Source organism: Cyphomyrmex costatus, unplaced genomic scaffold, assembly GCF_001594065.2.
Source record: "Cyphomyrmex costatus isolate MS0001 unplaced genomic scaffold, Ccosl1.0 scaffold14, whole genome shotgun sequence".
NCBI lineage: Eukaryota > Metazoa > Arthropoda > Insecta > Hymenoptera > Formicidae > Cyphomyrmex > Cyphomyrmex costatus.
Window position 1 is genome coordinate 2803778 of NW_017275390.1, and position 21358 is coordinate 2825135.

The 21358-nt window shown below is 34.0% G+C and overlaps 1 protein-coding gene across 1 annotated transcript in view; it reads left to right on the plus strand.

Annotated features, from left to right (window-relative positions):
- The window catches only part of LOC108782956 (uncharacterized), a 131381-nt gene that overhangs the window by 50996 nt on the left and 59027 nt on the right, over nt 1-21358 (plus strand). The window contains exons 2-3 of the mRNA XM_018551356.1: nt 8753-9038; nt 14392-14624. Coding sequence (XP_018406858.1) covers nt 8753-9038; nt 14392-14624 — 519 coding nt within the window. The remainder of the gene's footprint in view (nt 1-8752; nt 9039-14391; nt 14625-21358) is intronic.

Consider the following 21358-nt stretch of genomic DNA (forward strand, 5'->3'; position numbering starts at 1 on the left):
TTTATTTACGCCTTATAAAGAACAAAAAAACTGCAAATAGGTCCGATTTAGATCACTCTCCTCTATATATTATAATACAAAAATAAAATATAAAAATTTGACATTGTTATTATCTATATAATATATTATAACTATATATTTTTATATAAAAATATATTTGTGCTTGAATATATGTATTAACTATTTCGTTTGCAAGTTCTTTTCCTCGCAGAAATCATAATGCAAATCGATTTAAACTGAATAGCGGAGCACAAGTTATGCAAACTCGACATATGAAACGAAGCGCAATCCTCTCGGAACTATATTTTCATAAAGGAAATTCTTGCAATGGAAAATGCGCTCGTCCTTGGACTACACTGAGAGAAAAAAATGGAATTACTATAATTTAACTACAACTTATAATAATTTTTAGGACAACTATATATTTATAATTGTTTTAACGCAAATATAGACAATTACGTTATTAATAATAATAATCTCACATACACGCGTGCGCGTGCACTGCTTAAAAAAATCTTTAGTTTTTAAACATATTTTTTAATTACTATTACCATATAAATAGTAAACAAATTTAAAGAAATAGTTATATTCATTAGTAATTGCAATTGTATGTACTAATAACTAAATGATAACGTACGTTTTATTTATTATTTATATTTTGATATTTTATTATAAATTATTTAAAATTATCATAATACTTAAAGTATAATTTTTTGATGTTTAAAAGAACTATACATGGTTATCTAACTAACATCGTAGCAGAAATCATAAAAATGGAGTTTCAAGTCATAATTATTTTACTATATAATTATAATCACAAACACTCAGTGTACCATTTAAATTTCGGGTGGTCTTATGAAGCCGCTTACGATGCAATGGAGCGAGCCTAATATTTAATAACAGGAGGTGCCCCGAATTTGCACTAATATTTCTTAAATGCCCGACGCGTTGCCGCGAGCTATGTTTTTCATGGGCATCCGAACCGCCTTCTCGCCCCTCCCCCGCTGGTAACCTCGACTTTTACACCTCCAGTCATTCCTTGTCCGATCTAATTTGTAACTGCATTCGTCGTACGGACTGGTTGGGAATTACTAGTGCTCTGTACGATCCGTTTTTTTTTTATTGCCAGCGTTTATCTACTCGCCGACTCGGTAAATCCGCTCTCCAGCCCGCGGCCACACAAACATTGTGTCAGGCACTTTATGTTACCTGATCGCCATCGTCGTGTGTACAGCATTGCAATAATTAACACGTAATAACGTAATGGGCAGTGCGGTAAAAGTAAAACGCGAGTTGCGTGGGTTTACGAGTACTTCGTGGTAAAGCAAGTTACATTTGAATTCCTCTTGACACATTTAGCTGTTTCTAATTAAAGCTCAATTTGGGATTTTTTTTTATCGTTGCAGACACTTTTGACAGATATCTCTCCATCTTGCAATATCGTTTGTGTAAAAAAAAAAAAAACATAAAAGGAATGGCGTACTGATAGAAATTTCATTTAAATTCCAATAAATTTCCAATGATTTATGCCGCTGTATTTTTCTCTTCTATGCGCACATAAACCGGAATATAAAATACGACTGCATGGGTGAAAATCCATATTGCATACCAGCTTATATACATATTCAATCTCGAGTAACCTCGTAAAGTTACACAAGGTGTTAAAAACATCGTTAGTGTAACGACCTTCCACAATAATGTATGTGTTGAAAACTCATTCGGCTTTTCGACGAGTTTTTCAGTTCAGAATATCGTTCTATCAGCGTAAACAGCGTCGAAATCTCATAGTATTTTTATTACAATATAAGAGCGACAACGCACGATAATGTCTGTGTCGAGTGTTTAAACGTTGCTCTGCGACGTAAAAGAATTTTATCTTGTAAAGAATAGCGTTTTACTTAAGTATGGTATAACGCATTATATGCAAATATATACAACGTAATGGAAATAAACGAAAAACGGTGAGATTATTTAATATTAAGCTGAAAAAGGATAATAATACTCGATTCTGAAAGGGTTGCATCATTATGCATTATCAAGTAATTCGCAGAAATGACACAATACGGGACAGATATGTGTATAAAATTCAATTATTCGTCGCATAAGTAGAGCGATTACTCGTCGGCATAGTGAAATGGAAAAAATTTCCCTACGCAATCGCAGAAGTGGTCTAGTTTACAATAGCCGAGCCATCGGTTATCGGTTCACGAGCGCGTTACCAACGAAATCTTTGAGTACGCTTGAAAATAGAATAAACAACGATGTCGACGACCTCGGGGGCTTTTATCGCGGAATTTTCGCAATCTCGTTACTCGCGAACGCGTACGAGGACAGACGAATTCTCAGCGACGATTAGAGATGTCGGTGACCCTTGACCTGTCGCTCGTAAAGCCCGGACACTCAATTCTGAGAATTATCGAGAGCAATCGTGCATGTTCCGTATAACAAGTATCCCTCTAACATATCCTGCCCAAGGTTATCTTTGTCACGCCGTGAATGCGATCCGTGCACTTCAATACAGAGTAATCATCGTAATGAGTAATCGTAATTCGACGATCCTTCACTAATAAAAACTAATAACTTCGAGTATGTAAGGTAAATGTACCAGTTCGTGGACACGATCCAATTGTTGGACAAATTGTGACAATTTTAAATATTAAGCTTTTGATGATATGTGTTACTCTAAATAAATTTTTAAGCAATTTTTCATATTATTTAGAAATTAAGTATTATATAATTTATTCATATTAAAAATGATACTTTTGTAAAAAAAATTTCGTTTATGGACAATCGTCCATTTATTAGGACATTCACACATATATGCGTGTATCAATTATTGGACATTCCTTAGCGTACCTGTCTACTGCAAACATATTTTGTATATATTACATATAAAACTTTATATAAAACTTCAATAATTACAATTTCGATAAACTTTTTTGAACAATCTTGATTGATAAGTAAGTAAAATACGATTCTCTTCTATAATAAGAAAATTGCTTATTATTTGTCCAATAATTGGGTCATACTTTTGTGGACACAGAGACACGTCACATTTTTTGTCCAATAATTAGGACATTTGAATCATATTATATTTATGACTAAATACAATTTATAATAAACGCAAATAACATATTTGATAATGGATTTAGTTTCAGAAAACATTTATTCTTACTAAGCATGTGTAATAAAATTTTAATGTTTCTAAAGTTTAAATAAATGATTTTGTCGTGCAATTCCTTAACTGTCCAATAACCGGTATATTTACCTTATATACAGTCTGTTCAACAAGAACGTACGGGCTGTTTCTCCTAAAAAAAACACACAGAATTATTAAAAATTTTATTTGGATCTATTATTAAATTCAATAAACTAAAATGCGTTTACTTTTAGTAAATTGTCCAATCTCCTTTGTTATTGAGTGTGGCCTGGCAGCGTGTTGGGGCATGCTTTTCACGAGATTTTCAGCCATTGCCTCAGGAAGAGATCTCCAGATTTCCCGTATATGACGAATGAGCTGCTTTAAATTAAAAACCTTCTTTTCTCTGAGTTTCACCTTCATGATTGCCCACACATTTTCGATGGGATTGGCATCAGGCGACTGGGAAGGCCAATCCATTGTAGTGATGCCATTTTCACGTTTCCACTTCGTACACGCACGACTTCGGTGTTTTGGGTCATTGTTAGGGTGGCCAACTTTTGAATAGTTGATTTCGGGATGTGAACCTTAAAATTTCGGGACACATCCCCAAAATTCGGGACACAAGGTTATAAGTAAAAAAAAAGAGAGGGAAAGAAAGAAAAAAATTACAAAACGTTACGAAGGCACCTTGTAATATATAACGCAATACGTGATCCCTTTATTAACTATCATTCAATAAATAAAATATATATATTATTAAATTTATTCTTATTTATGAAATGTATTTATAAAATTAAATGACATGAAATTAAATATCACAACAAAACATAACAATATGTTTGAAATACAATACTTTAAAGCTTAAAACAATATTTTTTTTGTGACTTTGTACATTTCAACATATTCTTATTCTCTCGAACATATTTGTAAAATTCTTGATAAATATCTGTCTCGTCACTGACGACACTGATGACGGTGACGTCGATGACAACAATTTGCAGTGTGGACTGTGGCGTGTGATATCACTAAAATCGGGACAAATATCGTCCCGCTCAGGGTTCTTTCGGGACGCCTTTAAAAGAGTCGAAAATCGGGACTTCCCGCAAAATTCGGGACGGTTGGCCACCCTAGTCATTGTCCTCTTGAAGCATCCATGAACTATTATCTGAGCTAAACCATCTTCGAGCAGACTTTAATAAACATTTATGATAAATCATATTCATTTTCTGTGCATTCAGATTTGTCTGTGAAAAGACGGAAAGTACCAAATTCTTGTTTACAGAAACATCCCCATACGTGTACTTTCACTGGGTGTTTTACTATACGTTGAACAACGGGTTCGTGATGAGTTGACCACGCATACCTTCTGGGAATCCAGGCCCAAAAGGATGATTCATCGGTAAAGATTACATTGGCAAAATCACGGTTAATATTAGCCTTTGCCCACTCCAGCCGTTTTTCGACGTGTTTTTCACTTAAAAAAGGTTTTAACTTTATAGATCGCCAACCGTATTCGGAATTAAGCAATCGTTGTCTAATAGTATTAAGGCTCACATCTATTATCCTTTTTCAATAAAAGATTTTTCGCTTGTCGTATTGAACACCCAGGATTCTTCTCAAATATCTTGATGATAGCTTTTGTCGTCCTTTTTCGTGCCACGTTCCGGCAAGTCGTCGACATTTTTTGTTTCGTTGTAACGTTTTACCCACTTCCTGACGAATCCTTCTGACTTTTTCATGTAGCGCCCAGCAACTGCATACGACATTTTCGGTTCTTTCGGATGTGTGCAAAGGAACACTGCTTCAAAACGACTTACATACATACGCAGCACTCATTGTGGTTATTTGCTCTGTTACAGTCAAAACAAGTCACATTACCCATATAATCTCAAAGCATTCTTCCGAACTGTTCAGAGAATCGGAAAAACCAAACTTAACATCTGTACATCTCTATTAATGAAGTGTGGAACCGTATGCTCTTATTGAACAGACTGTATCTGTAACTTTGATAATCGCAGATGAAGTCAGATGCATAAAATTTGTATTAAATAATTATTAGATAAATAAATATTTCGAGATATAGATAAGATTAGAGATTCTATAACAAAAATACGGATAATTTTGTCAAAATCCTACGAAAGAAAAAGGTGTGTATATATGTATATATATACATATATATATATAATATATTCTATCTTACTCTATAATGTTACAAAGTAAGACAATTAAAATTAAGTAGTATGTATCTATATAGAAAGGCTATATAATATGTACCATATAGTTTTTCTATATACATAGTAGGTACTGTGAGAATAACGTCGTAGTACATACTATTTAATTTTATTTAACTTATTATTACTACGTTACTTTGTAGTCTCAATTAAGATTATATGCAGAATGCTCGTGGCCATATTCTGTTACAGGGTTTTCAGATAAGATTAAAAACACTATGTTGAAAACAAAAATCTACAGAGAGTAAACGGTAAATATTCTGACGAGAGATTCGGAAATTAAAAACTTGATTTTCGCAGATGGCACCAGAGTCATATCTGAAGGTGAGATTCAGAAGAACCGCGAGCCCATTTTTAAACCGAGGACCGGCTGACCTTTCACCGACCCTGATTCCTTCGGGATCGTTAACGATAGCGAGACACACACATTGGGATAAACCTGATATATTTAAATTTATCGACGGTCTAATCCGCTTTCTGCAAGCCGAGATCAAAGCGTCTGGCAGATCTTTTATGGTAAATCTTCGAGTCCCCACACAGTTTCTATTCTGATGTCTCGTAAAACCCAAGTTGAAATAAGCCGCCATCGCCCGGCTGCATGACTGCTCTTTGAATAACAAAGAGTTAGTAGAATAAATTTTTCCTTTAGCATGATTTCATATTTCCACTTTTACCATTTTAAATTAACAAAGATATTCAATTGGAATACGAAGTACCTAATAAATCTTCACGATATTCTGAAGATTTTTTTAGGAATAACATATCATAATAAAGTTGATCATTTTATGTACATTATTATGCATATTAATTTTCAACGATTTAATTTTAAAACTTTTTTAAATGAAAAGGTATAAATAGAAAATAAGTTTTCAAGATTTTTAAAGAAATTAATCAATAACAATACCAAATACAATAATAATACACTATAATAAAAATATCCATGTTATTCACGCATGTATATCGTTTTATATATTAATTTTCTTTACACAACGGTATATGCAAAAGAAAGTTTGAAACTTTTTTTAAATTTAGAGGTATATAAAAATAAGTTGTTTTTGATATTTTACCTTTTCTGTAAAAAAATATACGCAATATATATGGATTTAATTTTTGTTTCTTTTATTCTTTTTAAAATAATTGAACAAATTTTCCTGACAGAGAGAGAGAATTTAAAGATTTTTTTAAATTTTACTTAATCATAACATCATGCAATTATAGTACGTTATAATAAAATCGTTCACGCTGTTTACATATATTGTTTTGCACATTAATTTTCAATGGTAGATGCATTACAATTGTGAAACTTTTTTTAAGTTAAGAGATATAAATAAAAAACAGGTTTTAACTTTTGCTATTCTACTTCACCTATCAAATATATGGATCTAATTTTTATTTTGTGTTCCTTAAAATTAGAATGTATCTTCTTTTTATTTATTGATCTTCACAATACACGTATGCACATGTGTAAATGTATTTAGATATCCAAAGTATTGAGTTCGGGTTCGATAAACCTAAATGACTATGCGGATCATTTATCTCCAAGAAAAATTTTAAAATGGATGATCTTTCATTGTATAAGCCACATGTTGCGCAACTCACGAAGGTTACTAGGAACAAAGGAGCGTTTGTAAAATCCTTACTGTCCGTTGGTTCATTAACTCAAGCACGGTGCAAGGAGCCTTCGACATTCGTAGAAAGTGTGTGTTCTCCATTAGTGAAATAAATCCCTTTATAGAAAAAATATACTTTATAGAACTTTATAGAAGTATACGACTTTATAGAAGTCGACATCTCAATCGATAGGTACGGTTCGATCACGATTGGAACACGATAAACACGGTAAACGTTTGCGTAACGTTCGATTCATCAATTGTCGAGTAATAAAGGCTGCTTTGTACACGCTATTCATTCAAGAGACAGATTAATTCATTCGCGTTAAATTCTCATCTCGCTTCACATAGTTTCTCACTATCAATAGAAATCGAAACCTTTTGGCGACCAAAACACGAATCATATCTCTTTTTACAAAAATAATAAGGCCAAAATAATTAAGTTAAGAAGAAAAAAGAATTTCACAAATACACTAGTATAAAAAATAAAATGTTAATTTTTAACTTAAAAACGTATAGCGGACTTTCTAAAACATGTAAACGTATGTTAAAATTGACAAAAATGTTAATTTTACCATTTTTGCGTATCTCAGAAAGTCTATACGTTTTTGAATTAAAATTAACATTTTATTTTTAATAACGTATTGCTGTCATAATCTCTTAAGTTTCATAGCCTAAGTAAATTGAATTCTATTTTCGTAAGTTTTTAATTCCGTTTCGTCAATGTGGTCCTCGTCTAAATTTCTGGGACGTTCGAGCGATCCGTCGATAAAACGAAGACGCGTGCGGAATCGAGATCCCCGCCAAATAAAATACTTCCTGGATTCAGGGCACGCATTCGCGAGGATTGTTTCTACTACGCGGTGTGACATCAAAGACTCCAGATGTTGCAGACGGTTGCGATTAAGTAGGTTCCCGTTTTCTTTGAGCTCGCGGATCGGCCAAGATGAGGCAGGAGAAGGTGCACGCGCGACGCGGAGAGATGCAAATTTGTCTATTAAACTTATCTCCGAGAAAAAATCTGCCGAAGATTCACAAGGGCGTGTTGACCACCCACAAACAAATGCGAGATCATCTCTCTGATGAATTTTTATACAAATCATCGATGTCTCCCTCTTGTTTTATATAAAAAATTAATTTTTTCTTATCGCACATATTCGACCTCGTAATATTTCGTTTTCTTTTCAATTACTACCAACAAAAGCAAGTATGGAAAGAATGATTTTACTGAAATATGTAAAAATTTTGCCAGATACAAATCTGAAAATAATTTCGTTGAACTGTCAAAATAATTATGTAGGAAATATATAATGAGCAAACATAATAACAATGTTGCAAGAAATTTTGATATTCCAGCTATCAGTTTGAGCGTTCTACATAATTATTAATAATTCGATAAAATTATTTTTCGATCTGTTACAATTAAATACTTAGACTTACAATTAGTTAAAGTTTAAAATACTTCAGCAAAATCATTCTTTTCTTGTCATAATCTACAATAAATCTATGCATTAACGAGAATTCTTTTATATAATTTGTTTTTTATAGTTACAAATATTTATATATATTGTAACTAATTTATACTATATTTAGTTCAAGTTGTTTTACCTTCGATAAATTTCAACTCACTGTCTTACTCTCTTACGCTCTTATGTTCTTACTTATTTACTCTTCTGTTTATCTAATAAGTGAAGTACCATATAGTTTATCTGAAGATGAGACAACTGGCTCTTAGTTCCCAAAATCACGCTGAACTATTACATGTGCAGGATTATACAGATGACGACAATGGCGAAGAGGATGAAACCGATGCCTTCACCACTTCGACTACTACAACTACGACGACGCCGAAGCCGTCGCTCAACCAGCATTACAATTACAAAGACCCGAGAGCCTACGACAGCGGCACTGGAGCTCAATACAACGGGTACCAAGCGAAAAACGATTATCCGCCAATGTCTGCTCACAGTGTTCACAAGTGGCAGTCGCTTGGCACTCGCGAGGGCGTCAAAGAGACCAGGAGCAACATGCAGCAGTACAACAAAAACGGAAAGAGTAAGTACGCTTCAGAATGTCGAGTGCATCTCAATGACTGTCACGACGTTTTTCTTCCTACGACATCTTTATCGATGAAAAAAATATGCGGGCAGTGAAGCGTATATTAAAAGAGTAGTTTGTAAGCGATCGCGATTGCGATTGCGATTCCTCGTAATCGGTTTATGCAAATGCATGTATAATACCGTTCTACATTTTCGTCTGCTAACCTCAATTAATTTTAACAGCCCGCCGGATGCGCGCGCGTTCCGAAATAGTTATTAATCGTTATTGAAACCACGTCGGTGGTCCTTTCCTGGTGGCGGTGTTCGATCAACGTTAATAACACAGTAATATTTCACGTACGTCGGAGATGCCACGGTAATTATCGACGTACCTTTCATCGCGCGTGCGTGCGTCATACGCAAATGTTTGTGCAAAACCGCAGCACGCTTATCCACCTATCTAATGTACGTTACACGGGATGTACGGCGGACGTGTTCGCGGCAATCAAGGCATACACATGTAATAGCGATCTGCTGCAATTATGAAACCAAAGCAGCGCGCATAAATCAATTGGTAACCACGATCGTGATCAACAACGTGCATATCCGCGATTCGACGCGAAGGAGAGCGCATATTTTAAGATCGGCAATGTTACATTGTAATAGGAATGTAATATATCGCGTCGCTTTGACCGTCTGGTTGGTGTAACGATGCTTTTTATAATTACCCGCCGCAATACGCAATATAAATTTGCCGGTGCTATATTACGATTGCGATACGACTCCCAGGCGCACGCCTCTATTTATGCCTCGAGGCATTGCACCTTCTCTATCGATGCGATTGCACAAGCGCCATTCACATCTACACCCGAGAAGACAAGAGAAAGAGAGAGCCGGTAAGATGACTCTTCCTTCTGATCGGCTTCTCTTATTAGCGAGCGGATGACAGACATATACCTATCATAAAAACAGCCTCCATAAAAGGCGATATTTACGTTCGAAAAAATAAGATAAATATATACTCTTATAATGTCTCTCTTATATATTTCTCTTACCAATCCTGTTTCTCCTAATTCTGTTTTTCTTTTAATCTTACTTGCGCCACATAAACCTATTATATCACGAGGTTAAAGTCTTCTCAAGGCTCTATTTATCCTTCAATGCTTTTTGCCGCTAATTACATCCGATTGCGCGATCGGCTCTTCCCTCGCGATCGCCTTTCGAATAAAATTCTCATGTTCAACGGGCGGCAGGGGCAACTCTCGGTAGGCTATGGAGAACGGAGTTTCTGCGAGAAAAGCGTAATGGAGTTTGCAGGCTATTAATATGTAAATTAATAACAACGATTGTGCACCCCGACCGAGTGCCCGTGGCGGTTGCGGCAACCGCAGCAGCGTGAACTCCCGTGTGCATCAATGCGCGCACGTGCGTGCCGCGGAATTGCCGGGACTTGATTCATAGCCCCCGCGGATTGAAATCAATTTATTATCATTCACCGAAGTTGAATTCAACAGCAACTCCGATCTCCTCTTATACCCGATGAAATTTCTCGTCCTTTCTGCATGACGTCGCGTCTTCTCCCGTCTTCCGCCCGAATATCTGCTAAATTTTAATATGCATATACCAAATAAAATTTTACTTTGTTTTAAAAAATTTTATTTCATTTTTGATTATTCGTCGACAACGTATATAATTTTGTACCTTCTGATCCAGCAACCTGGATCTTTTGAACTTTAGCGTAAATTTTAATATTGTTCCAGACTGTATAAAAATCTGGAAAAATTCTTGCATACTTGTGAAAGTTTTAGAATTTTTATCGTCATAGAAATCGGGAGTTGTATTTTATAATATTTACAAATTTCAAAATATTGATTGTGTGTGCGTTCGAAGTTCTACATTGTGTCAGCGGAAAGTTATAATTAAATTTTATTGTTTTAACAAGAAAATTATAATTATGATGTCCGCGATAAGATAAATGCAAAATACGTAAAGCTTTCATGGAAACCATAACGTCATATATCACACTGATGACATCACATTCCGTTGACTCGCATAATCCCGCATATTTACGAGATGATATATACCCATTGGATAGGCTACTGTGACTTTTGTGGCACCGGTTGATCAAATACTTTCATGATGAGTCAGAGTTTAAATTTGTACAAAACTAACCAAACCGACCACACAAGGAAAAAGTAAATAATAGATAAGCTTAATTTTGCAGTTTTCTATTTTCTCCCATGTTAATAATAAATATACATGTACTAAAAAAAATCGGTTAAATTAATCTAAAGATGTATATGTAAATAACCAGACGGCTTATAAAATAACCAGACAGGCTACATATATTTTCGTTATGGTAACCGAGTTACTAACAATATTTAGTTATATGAATTCTAGTAAAAATAATAAAAATTTTTTTGGTTAAATTATTAGATTATTTAATTACGATAATCAGAAATTATGCTTAGGTCTATCAAAAACTGTCTTTAATCATATACGTTACATTAATCTATGCTCCTTTTTTCTTGTAGTTACACAATAACCAGACTTGGATATTATTATTACAAACATACTAACCAAACTTTAATTGATATCATATCTAAATATTCTGATTACGTAATCAAAATATTCGATTATAATTAAATATCAATAATAATTAAAAATTCTGTTTACTTTCATCAAAATTTGCTTAATCAAATATATCTTATTAATCCAACTATAATTGTTTTTTCCGTGTAATATTACACATCGACGCACTTTACTCGATCGGAAAATTAGAGAATAGTAGATGATTGAATTTAATCTTTTTCTTTTATAATATATTCCAGAATAAATACGTTTGAATATATAGTATGAGATGTACGTGTTCTGAGAGCACATACTTTAAAATTTCTGATGGTCGTACTTCCATTCTGAACGCGCCGATGTGATCTCTTGGCGAAAGTAACGCCTATGTTGGAAATTAGCATATCGCGATCGCCCCTTGAGATTAGGCGGGCGAGAAATTCCGTAAGAGTACACTTCCGAAATCTCCACCGAAATCATCTCTTATGGCTGGAGTTCTCATGCGCGCACAAAACAAATGTTACTTCCAGAAAGTTATTCAACCCAGCAAATATATTATTTCAAGAAGAAGGAAGCCAGTAACGGTCAAAGCTGGATCACAGTGCTTATTATAATTGTGTGAATTTTATATACTGCGTATGTAGTATATCACTTAGTTAAATTGACAAGCAATCTAACAATTTTTGATGCTTATAGCATCTTATTGGATCTTAATAATATGTTGAAAGACATATATTAAAATTTTAACGATGTAATATTAAAGTAATGATAAATTAAATTCTGCGAAAAATAAGATTCCGAAGAATATCACAAGTTGGCGTTTCGTCCTGGTTTACCGCAGATATTACTGCGGTAGTAAGTATGTATGCGTCAATGCTGAAAAACTATCAGCGTCGCGATTTTTGGGGGGACTACATATGCAGTATATAAAATTCACACATTTACAATAAGCACTGTGATCCAGCTTTGATCGTTATTGGCTTCCTTCTTCTTGTTTATTATTGTTTATCAATTGTACGGTCGTAAAAAGATTCTAGTATCTATTATTTCACTTACATTTTTTTGATCTCCCTAAGTACATACAATATAATGCATGAATAATAATGTATAAATAATAATAATAATAATAATAATATAATGTATGAATAATCATAATTTGGTTAATATTATAAAAATTTCTTATCTTTTAATTAAAAAATTGTGTTCTAATAAAAATTTTGATTATTCTAATCAAATTTTAATTAAATACAAGGCATTTCTCTCAGTGTATATAAATCAGTTTCTTCTTGTTAAAATAATCTCTCTTTTTCTATTTTTTGTCAAAAAATAACATGTTTTTTTATTTCTTCTTTACTACCTGTGGTGGGCCGAAGATCATATAGTTTCTCAACGGTAAAGACTATGTATAGTTTTCCAAAGTGATTCCAAGCTCTAGCATATCCAATCTTCCACATGACCAATTCTGCAACGGCTAATAAATTAATCCACCATCCGACATGACGAACGACACTTTAATGGGGAATAAGTCGCTACCGAGCATAAACAGCTGGTATTCGTTGCATCGCAATAATTTTCGATTAAAAACGATGTGGCGCCTCAACTCATCCACGGTACTCGTACGACCGGCGAATTTGATCCGATTAACACCATCGTCCGTGCAGAATCGAGCTGCCGTTTCATCGCAAACAGTCGTAAATCCGTAATTCAACGTTTTATATCTCGCTCTAAAAATACCTCGCACTTCGTCATCTCATCTCAAGACTTCTTCATTTCACAATAATCCTGGATGTAAGACGACTACGGAAATGAGTGTTAAACGACGCGGAGAACGTTATGTGGACGTGCGTGAATAATAAATGTGCTTTCTCTCTCCTTTTGATCATTTAGCGAGCGTGATCTCGTGACCCGCGACCTCGCAAACGGTGAATCGTTTCCTTAGATGGCTCAACACCGCTTTTGAATTCCTTTCCGTCCCGTTGACGTTTCTCCGCTGTTATTATTTGCGCTAGAATTTACCGATTTTCTGCTACAATGCAGTTTCTCCGTGCGCCGAAGCGAATTATACAGAGTGACGGTGTCACCGTAATTATCGACAGCGCGTGAAACGCGCGTAGAAAGCGATTAGCTATCTCTGTGCTGAATCAATAGAAAGCTCTCGTAACTAATGTCACTTGATGCAGGAGATGCATCCGAGCTCGTTGATCAAACTAGCCGCCTCACGGTCTTGATCTCGATCACGAATTCTCGTTTCTCTCCTCGGTGCAGAGGTATATTATCAGAAACCGAGCATACCAGACGAATCTGAGGACTAACGGAAGATCCGTTTCGATAAGACGGGCTTCTTTTTAATCTGACTTATCCGCTCTCGCCTTCCTTTTTATCGAGACAGTAATTAATGAGTTACATGAAGAGATGATATTACTCGTGGCTCGTTACAACATATAAGTGAATGCCACTTTAACGCAATCTCTAAGGCCACTTACGAAAGCTAATAACTTAATGTCATAAGAATGGAAAAGTTTGAAGGTTTCAAAATTCGAAGATTTACGATCCGGAAAGCCGCAAGTTCGAAAGAACCGTGAAGAAACGTGTCGCAAATCAAATGTCACGAGTAGGTGTAACTATCGGCTTTCTAAGAGATAAGTACAATTGTCATGTATAACCTGGAACGAGGACACCATAACGTGAGCCTTATTTTTTTTTTTATTGAACTTACGAAAGCGAGTTAGTCAATTCCGTTCTATCATTCTCACGGCTATAATCTCACGGGATTGTACTTGATCGGCGAATGTTTGCCGTAGGTGCTGAAATCCGAGAAGCTCTTCAGCATGCAATTAAAGTAAACAAGGAAGGCAGCTGCCAGTGGCCACGCGCGAGAGTCATTCCGGTTCGTGACGTCTATCCGAGCCCATCGACCACCTACATTCCACACTGCGCCATATTACACAGGTGCTCGGACGACACCGGATGCTGCAGATCGGAAGCCCTTACTTGTGTGCCGAAGCACTCTCACCGCGTCGAACTTTCCTTCTACGTAAGTCCATCATAATTTCTTTTTATTAATCTTTACAGGATTGGAAAGTCACCATATAGTGACGCTAAAACAGTCAGAAGCAAGGAATATAACGACATATAATCAATTATAAAAAATCTTAAGGAAAAGCTGCGATAAAAATTAGATTTTAAAAATATTCCCGTCCTCTAAAGATTTAAACTCATTTCGTTTAGCTTTCCTTTCTTTTTCTTTTTTGCTGCAGTTTTTAAACTCAGAGAAAAGTATCTTCAATTTTTAAAAATGTATTTAAATAAAAAAAATTTGTGCATTGCTATACGGTTAAAGAAAAGTTTCTTTAATTTGAACGTAATTTCTTAAAATTAAATGAAATTTTTTTATTCGAACGTTATTTCTTGAAATCACACACAAATAAATTTTATCTTTTATCTGTTTCAACATTATACATTTGTTAATTTACTTCAATTTTATACATCGGACGTTATGCATTCTTACTGTGATATTATTCTTTTTATTTTCTTTGACTTCAAATCACACTTGATATTATTCTTTTTACTTTCTTTGACATCAAATCACACTTTAAATATCTAACTATTGACGAATATTTCATCATTGACATGATTTTTTCAATTTTTTTTTGGACTTTGAGATGAGTTTCTTTCACCAGAGAGATGTCTTATTGTTTGTTTTCAATATCATTAATATACAATATAATTTTATCTTCTTTACATTTTCTCATTCGGTCAACCAATTGCTTGACGAACAATTTCCGTGTTTTTAACATTCATCCGTTTTGTCTCAAAAATCATCGACTATGTTTTGCGTAATAATATTTAAATTAAACAATGATAAAAGGGCAAATTAAGAGTCAAGTTCAAAAAAATAAATAATGAACCAGTTAATGACCATAAACATATAATTGATTAGGCTTTAACAAATACGTGAATATATTTAAGAATACTTAAGAACTACTTAAAACTATATAAAATCTACTTAAAAATTATTAAAAATGTGTAAATGGGTCGACGTCACACCTTGGGCTGAGATAGTTGGAACTTGTATTGAAATCAATGGCAACTTCAAATTAAGATTACGATTTATTGTTAGCTTTTTTCCAGGTGTACCGGACCTATAATAATTTTTAAGTAGATTTGATGTAGTTTTAAATAGTTTTTAAGTATTCTTAAATATTTATGTATTTGTTGCCTAATCAATCAATTACATGTTTATCATTATGTTGGTCATTAACTGGTTCATTATTAATTTTTTGAACTTGATTCTTAATTTGCCTTTTTATCATAATTTATCATAGTTTAATTATTTTTACATAAAGAGTCCTCTATCTTTCAATTTTATTTGTAATAATATTTTTTTATATCTGAAGAGCTTAAAAAAATCGAAACATGTAGTAGGTCTATATATAAAGTTAATATTGTCATTTGTATGATTATTGTTTTTTAAAATAGATATATTATAATTTTTATTCTTTGACTCGTGCCCTATATTTATACATTTTTGTGTTTTGAACATAAAGAGTCCTGTACTATCTCATCTATTAAGAAAAAAAACTAACAAAATTAATTCTTTTTAATTCTTTTGAAGAGAATATCATTTAAAAAAACATGTATGTAAATTTATTCGTCGATGTGCGACAAATTTCTCGCGTACTTTCATACTCGCGCCATTCCACACGCGGGTACATCGGAGGCATATGAGGCGGTAATAATTATTAACTACTGCGACGCATAATTTGCCAAGATAACGTATTAAGCAAATTAACGGCGCAGCCGTTAGTTGCAGACCGGATCGATTGAACGATAAACGATCTCGTAAATGTGGGCTCCCGCCGCATGCCAGATAAATCGCCCGCCGGTAGAAAGAGGCGCACTGGTGCCTCACCGGAACAAGATGGATGCTTCGACGTAAGGAGGAAGACGTTATCCGACGGGAGAAAGTACCATTAATCGTGTAAACTGAATTGCGGACAATTTATTAGCGAGATGTCTCGAGAAAGAGCTAACAATATGCGAGGACGATTTACGGATCGTCGCCGAGATATCGAGCCGTGCAAATCCGCGTAAATTATCTCTCTTGGCTTCAGTCATAACAATATTTTATACATATACACGAGCGTAAGTTTATACATATATAAAGTACGCATCGCAATAAACAACACAAGCGTTTCTTTTCTTTTTCTATGCATGCGGCCGCAGCAAGCGCGTTATCGCACTTCTGGAATTGGATGCCCGCACGAAATGGTCTCTCGCATAGAAATAATCACGGTAATTGGTCCGGTTTTAAGTGGACGCATTAGTGTCATGTGGCATTATAGGGCGACCCAACGTATATTGGCTAATTGAATTATTTTTGTCTTTATCAGGCTACACGCGTAATCAGACACTACGCATATAGTTGATCCGCGACATAATAAACGATCTCGAATTCGACGTTTGCGATAACGGTAAAATAATTTACATGTCATGAAATTTTTTTTCAAAGCTCTTGTCGGCAATGTTACATACATAAAGAGCAATAAAATATTGCAACCACAAAGTATCTATATTACTTTTATGTACAAAAAAAAAAATTAAAATCACATATTTTATAATATTATACGATAATAATAATTTGTATATCATATAGTAAGAATTTTTTCGAAGTTCCCACTTGCAACGTTACGCATATAAAAGCGGTAAAATATGTTATAACTATAATTTATATATATAAAGTACGTACTTTAGAAAAGTTAAATCTCGTCAGCGCAGGAATTGCAACACATTTCTTCCTCTTCTATTTTTTATCTTACGTGCCGTCACGGCATAATTAAGATCGCAAAGAAACGGATAAATATGAATGCAGCTTGTCTGGCTGTGAGTTGTCAATAACGTCAACTTTCGAGCGCCGTCAGCTTAAGAACGCTTAAGTCGTTCGTAATTTGACGGATGACACGTGCCATCGTGCTTGGTGGTCCGCGTCACTTTTATCGGAACAGCTTATACTTGCGCGCGAGTTTATGACACGACAGCGATATCTTGAAAAATTATTAGATTTCTAATAGCAATTCTGTATAACTATCATCATCGATTGACAAGGTTAATATTCATTCACAATTGTTGATATTGCCGATAACGAATGGTCGCGATGTATTATACAAATGAGATTTGTTGCGAGAACTATTTTCATCCGTGAAAAGTCGAGTTTTTATTAAAAGATAATGCATACTTAAAGTGAAATCTCACTTAAAACGAGTGAAATTACTGCTCGAAATAGAATAACATTTTATTTTTCATAAAAGTAAATATTTAAATTCAACTATATATACGTGAAAAGGACAAGTTTGCGAAAGTGCCTATTCAAAAATTTAGTTAGATATAGATCTAAAAATTTTGTTGGAACATCTAAATAATTAGAAATCTCAAGCATGATGAGCAATGCTATCTTAAAAAAAAATGTTTTTTTGCTATTCTAATGAGCAGTTTCAACGCCTTACATAATTATTTTGATGGTTCAATAAAATTATTTGCAGATCTGTATCTTGACAAATTTTTAAATATTTCAACAAAACTGTTTTTTTGTATAGTGAATATTTTATTCGTTCCGAGTGAAACACCAATCCACGTAATTTCAGTATAAAATTAGGAGACATATAAGTAGGCATTCATAATCAATTCTTATATTTGATACTATCTTAAATATAGTCTTAAAGATGTCGTAAGCCAATCAGAAGGCTGTGTGAATTAGAATCACTTAAAACATTATACTTAAAACGGTATTAAAATAAGAACGGACTATAAATACGTACCGGCCTTAACCGAAAAGTTAAACTCTGTACGCAGATTTTTGTTAGCAATTTATTTCTGAAAACGTTCACTCCGTAACACAAAGTAGAAGTTATTTCATATAAATAAAAAATTACTCCAACTGCAGCGATCGGTATATAAGTACTCCATTTTTTTAGTAGAATTTTACTCTAAGAAATTTAGTATAATATTTGGCAAAACAAGATTTCTCCATAATTTTTCTTTTCTTTTTTTCATCGCAATGCAGTCAAACGTTGAAAACTGAAACCGTATATGCACAAAGAGGCACGAGAAAGGCGTCGACAACGAGCCTTTTATATTCGCAACCCTAAACCTTCGTTGGCGAACGGTAGTCGTGATTATGCAACTGATCGCGTTTACAGGTTAAGATTAAACCTGCTGTTTCTCTCGCAACCCGATACTTTGCGCAGCGTCGTTTCATCGCATGATTACGGAAGACCTCGCGATCAACTTCCACTTCGCAGCATGCACACCATCATTTTCGCAGCCGGCTTGACCTAACCCAATTTCAGTTGCACCGGGAGAAATTTCGTGATGCACTCAGACCAATTGATTTTTAACCCTCTAATAGCCGGGGTCAAATATGACTCCACAGCTTCGTCAGTTAAGATGGTTTTTGTAAATTATTTAACGTTAATAAACTTTATTGTATCTTTTTCTTACTGTAAACTGAAAAAAAAAAATTCAGTTTTACAAGTTTCACAATCTCAGAAAAGTTTACTACACAATATTATTATTATTATGCATCAAAATCTGCTTTGATCAAATACAGTCTTCTTCACTTGTATTTTTCTCATTTATATCAATAAACAAAGCATAAAATTTCATGTTATTATTTATTTTACTTTTTATTCATTTTGTACATTAATTATGTGAAATCACTTTCACATAATAAAACAGAATACTAGATCGGATATCCGACACTTAAGGTAAATGTACCGGTTATTGGACAGTTAAGGAATTGCACAACGAAATCATTTATTTAAACCTTAGAAACATTAAAATTTTAGTTTATTATACATGCTTAGGAAGAATGGATGTTTTCTGAAACTAAATCCATTATCAAATATGTTATTTGCGTTTATTATAAATTGTATTTAGTTATAAATATAATATGATTTAAATGTTCTAATTATTGGACAAAAAATGTGACGTGTCTCTGTGTCCATAAAAGTATGACCCAATTATTGGACAAATAATAAGCAATTTTCTTATTATAGAAGAGAATCGCATTTTACTTACTTATAAATCAAGATTGTTCAAAAAAGTTTATCGAAATTGTAATTAGTGAAGTTTTATATAAAGTTTTATATGTAATATATACAAAATATGTTTGCAGTAGACAGGTACGCTAAGGAATGTCCAATAATTGATACACGCATATATAATGTGTGAATGTCCTAATAAATGGACGATTGTCTATAAACGAAATTTTTTTTACAAAAGTATCATTTTTAATATGAATAAATTATATAACACTTAATTTCTAAATAATATGAAAAATTGCTTAAAAATTTATTTAGAGTAACACATACCATCAAAAGCTTAATATTTATTAATTGTCACAATTTGTCCAACAATTGAGTCGTGTCCACGAACTGGTACATTTACCTTAATCTTTCTAGATACATTTTAAAGAAAACTTTACTGTTAGAGGGAAAACTTTACTGTTAAAGTACTTTGTACTTTATAAAACACAATCATAATTATATCAGTAATCATCTTTTAAAGTAGAACGTCTCCCGAAACGTAAATACCATTAACAAGTTTGGTTACTTTGAATAATAATTACACTCATACATTGTATAAATTCATCACTTTTCCACGAATTCAATTAAACATGAGATGCATGTATGCAAGTACTATTTCGCGGTATGGTAACCGTAAAGTATTCGCGTCATAAATATGCAATTAAAAGCAAATATAACGAATCCGTTCCTCTCTCATTATACGCCCCCAACGCCAGGTAAGTTGGATTAATTACTCACCGAAGCTTTCGTCGCAATCGCCGGTTCAACATTGGTATATTATTATCTTCGCGTAATGAATACGTAATGTTATAACAGCACGCGTATTGAGTGTACCATAAGTCATCTCTGCCAGAGTGCCAAGTCGAACGAATTGAGAGAGAAGGAGAAACAGGCAATTAAGGGTTTATGGTATTTTCATTAAAAATTAACGAAATGTCTCTCAATGAAAACCCACGCGCCTGACTGCCATGCGATAAGAAGGATAAAATATCGCAGAGAGTAAAACGGTCTTTAAAGTCAGTGTGTTTCACTCGTATCGAAGATTAATCTCTATCTCTTTTTTGTACAATGTATACGTATCGCGGTGTGAGGCGTGCTTAATTAATTGCGCTCCAAACACCCGTACGAACCGTGAACGACGAATTGAAATGCAAAAGAAAATCGAAAGTAAATGAGAGACTCACGGAAGAATATTGACCCTTGATCTCTCTTTTCGATTAATTGCGAGCAGATTTCCCCATTCCTCTGACTTTCTCTAGAACCTAGTGATTTGTGAATATATGTTGATGGCGTACATATTAAGTTGTTGCGTGAGAGTAATTTATGGTCCACGACTGTAATGCCATGTTTCCATTCGATGTACATATATTGATTATCGGCGATCTTTTGACAGTTATAGGATATCGGTTATAGGTTAATCGTTATATCCACACGACTTATTTCGGATCCTCATTTCGCATATCAACGTTTCAATGACCTCATATGGAATTCAAATCCTCTGCTACTGAATATAACGAATCAATTAATCCGATGCACGGTGATAAATGTGCTCTATATTTATATAACCGTCAAAATGGACGAATAAGGGGATATTAATCGCTTTTTATCTGCATACGAGAAGTATTTGACACTTAAAAAAAAAGAGACATCTGTCTAGTGGAAGACAGCAGATGATAGTACTCTA